Raw genomic sequence first — 2,078 nt, forward strand, 5'->3', positions numbered from 1 at the left:
GAATTCTTCTATATTTCCGACATTTTAACTAATAAATAAATTTTTTTTTTGGCCACATAAAGGGTGAGCAATACATTTTTCCCTTTATTAATTAATATGACACATTTCGTGTATTCCCTATTTTTACACTATTCAAATGTTACCACAATTTTGTTGCACGCTTTGGAAAAACATATTAAGGATTAGAACAAACGTCTCTACCCTTTCGTTGCACTGTAAGTTAGCAATCATTTTTCTATCCCTCCCAATTCCATTATTTCCATTTTTTATTAAAAATAGATACTCGAACTATTTGGGTATTTTTCTACCCCTCCCACGTATTCTCTCCAAAGAGTTTCATGTTAAAACCATCTAATTAGTAATTATAGTCTTGATCAGGATGATAATTTAAATATAATCGATCCATTTCTGAATCTAAAAACGTTTCCTCTGAATCATACATTCCTGCCTCTTTTTCATACTCTTCGTAGTAATTATGTTCAAATAATTTTTTTTGTTTTCTTTTGCGAGAACTTGGTTCTAATCGAGAGGACTGACACAAAAATGAAAAGTGAAAAGTGTGAAAATGTATTTACTTTGTAACTATGCAGTTAAAAGAAAATTAAATTATATACACTAATATACGCTATTCTCATTTTTTAAAATAGAATGTGTTGTTACCCTGCTGTTGTAGAAAAGATAGAAGATTGTCCCAAGGACAGCTACAGCCATGATGATGTTACGAATAAAGTTTGAGTCCACCTTATCAGATACTCTTTCCAAAGTACTAGGAACAACTGCCAGGGATTCATGTCCTGCATCGCTACTAATGCCTGAATTGTAAGTTGTTGCAGCATTAAAAGCCTGTTCATGGCTATCTCTTGATGGAATATCCAAAGATGCTTCAGGTTGCAAAGCGCCTGTCTCGCCACGTACTGTCTCTTCACCTCTTCCTGCTGCAGCTAATTCTTTTTCTCGGGCTACTGTTGCTGCATCCTCTGCCACCGGTGCTGCTGCGTTTTTACTGCTTTCCTCTTCCTGTGCCGCTGCATTTGTCTCCGATTTTTTCTCATCTAATACTTGAAGTTTTTTTTAATTCAGCTACTAATCCTTTAGTATCGTACTTATCATCACATTTAATAGGTAGGTTACATAATGGATCTAATTCTCCTTCATAACACCATTCATCAGTTTTTCCTTCATACATAGGCTGAATATACGTAACATATTTCACGTATTTTTCGCACTCATCTCTATCAGAATCCTTGCATTTAATGTTTTCAAAATTTTCAAAATAATCATGTAAATCTTTCTCTTTTTTCCAGGTTTCTGGATTACCAAAACTATTTCCTTTACAAGCTTCACTGATACCATTTAATAAGATATCTTCTGCTACAAAATCAAAAAGTCTATTAGCAATAGAATATTTACTGCTTTGAACTTTTCCATTATAATATTTTCCCTTTATCTGATCGTGGAGCCAGTTCTGAAAGTAAAAACAGCCATCTTTTTGTTCTTTACCCTGTTTATCTTTTAATATTGATAAGTTTTTCATTACCTGATTACAAAGTCTTTTATCCCCGTCATCACTATCTTCTAATTTATTACATTCATCATTATTAAAATCTGTAATGTCCACTTCACCCAACTTCTTATATTTTTGATATGCCGGCATATTTGGAAAGAGTTTTTCCTATTAAAAGGGTGAAATAAATAAATGTTACAAAGTAAATGTGCTCTATCCTTGGGGAAAATGTGCCTTTCATTATTCATAAAATTGTGCAGAGTATTCAGATAATAAAGTACATATGGTATGAAAATATAATCATACCCAATCATTTTCTTCCGAATCAGACATCCTGTTATATATAATTTATTAACTGAATGAAACAATGAAGCACATAATTGCATATGCATGTGCATATGGAAACTTATGACGCTTGATCTACTTCTATATTTTGCAATACTCTACATTAATTTTAAAAACAATAGAAGCTTTCGCAATTATTAACAAGTTTGCTTATTTTTGTTTTCGATCAAGCTATTTGGTATCAAACAGGTATTACACAAAATGAGTCTTTTTAATTACGCATCAAATA

At 32.1% G+C, this 2,078-nt stretch overlaps 1 protein-coding gene across 1 annotated transcript; it reads right to left on the reverse strand.

The window, feature by feature from the left end:
- Positions 1-355: 355 nt before the first annotated feature.
- Positions 356-1,654, reverse strand: PCYB_004250 (CYIR protein; the record flags this gene model as incomplete). Its single annotated transcript, XM_004227846.1, has 3 exons — positions 356-532; positions 661-881; positions 1,060-1,654. The coding sequence occupies 3 exons, from the start codon at positions 1,652-1,654 to the stop codon at positions 356-358; spliced, it is 993 nt and encodes a 330-aa protein (XP_004227894.1).
- Between the last annotated feature and the right edge of the window lie 424 nt (positions 1,655-2,078).

The sequence above is a fragment of the Plasmodium cynomolgi genome (genome assembly GCF_000321355.1).
Source record: "Plasmodium cynomolgi strain B DNA, scaffold: 0469, whole genome shotgun sequence".
In the NCBI taxonomy this organism is placed as follows: Eukaryota; Apicomplexa; class Aconoidasida; order Haemosporida; family Plasmodiidae; genus Plasmodium; species Plasmodium cynomolgi.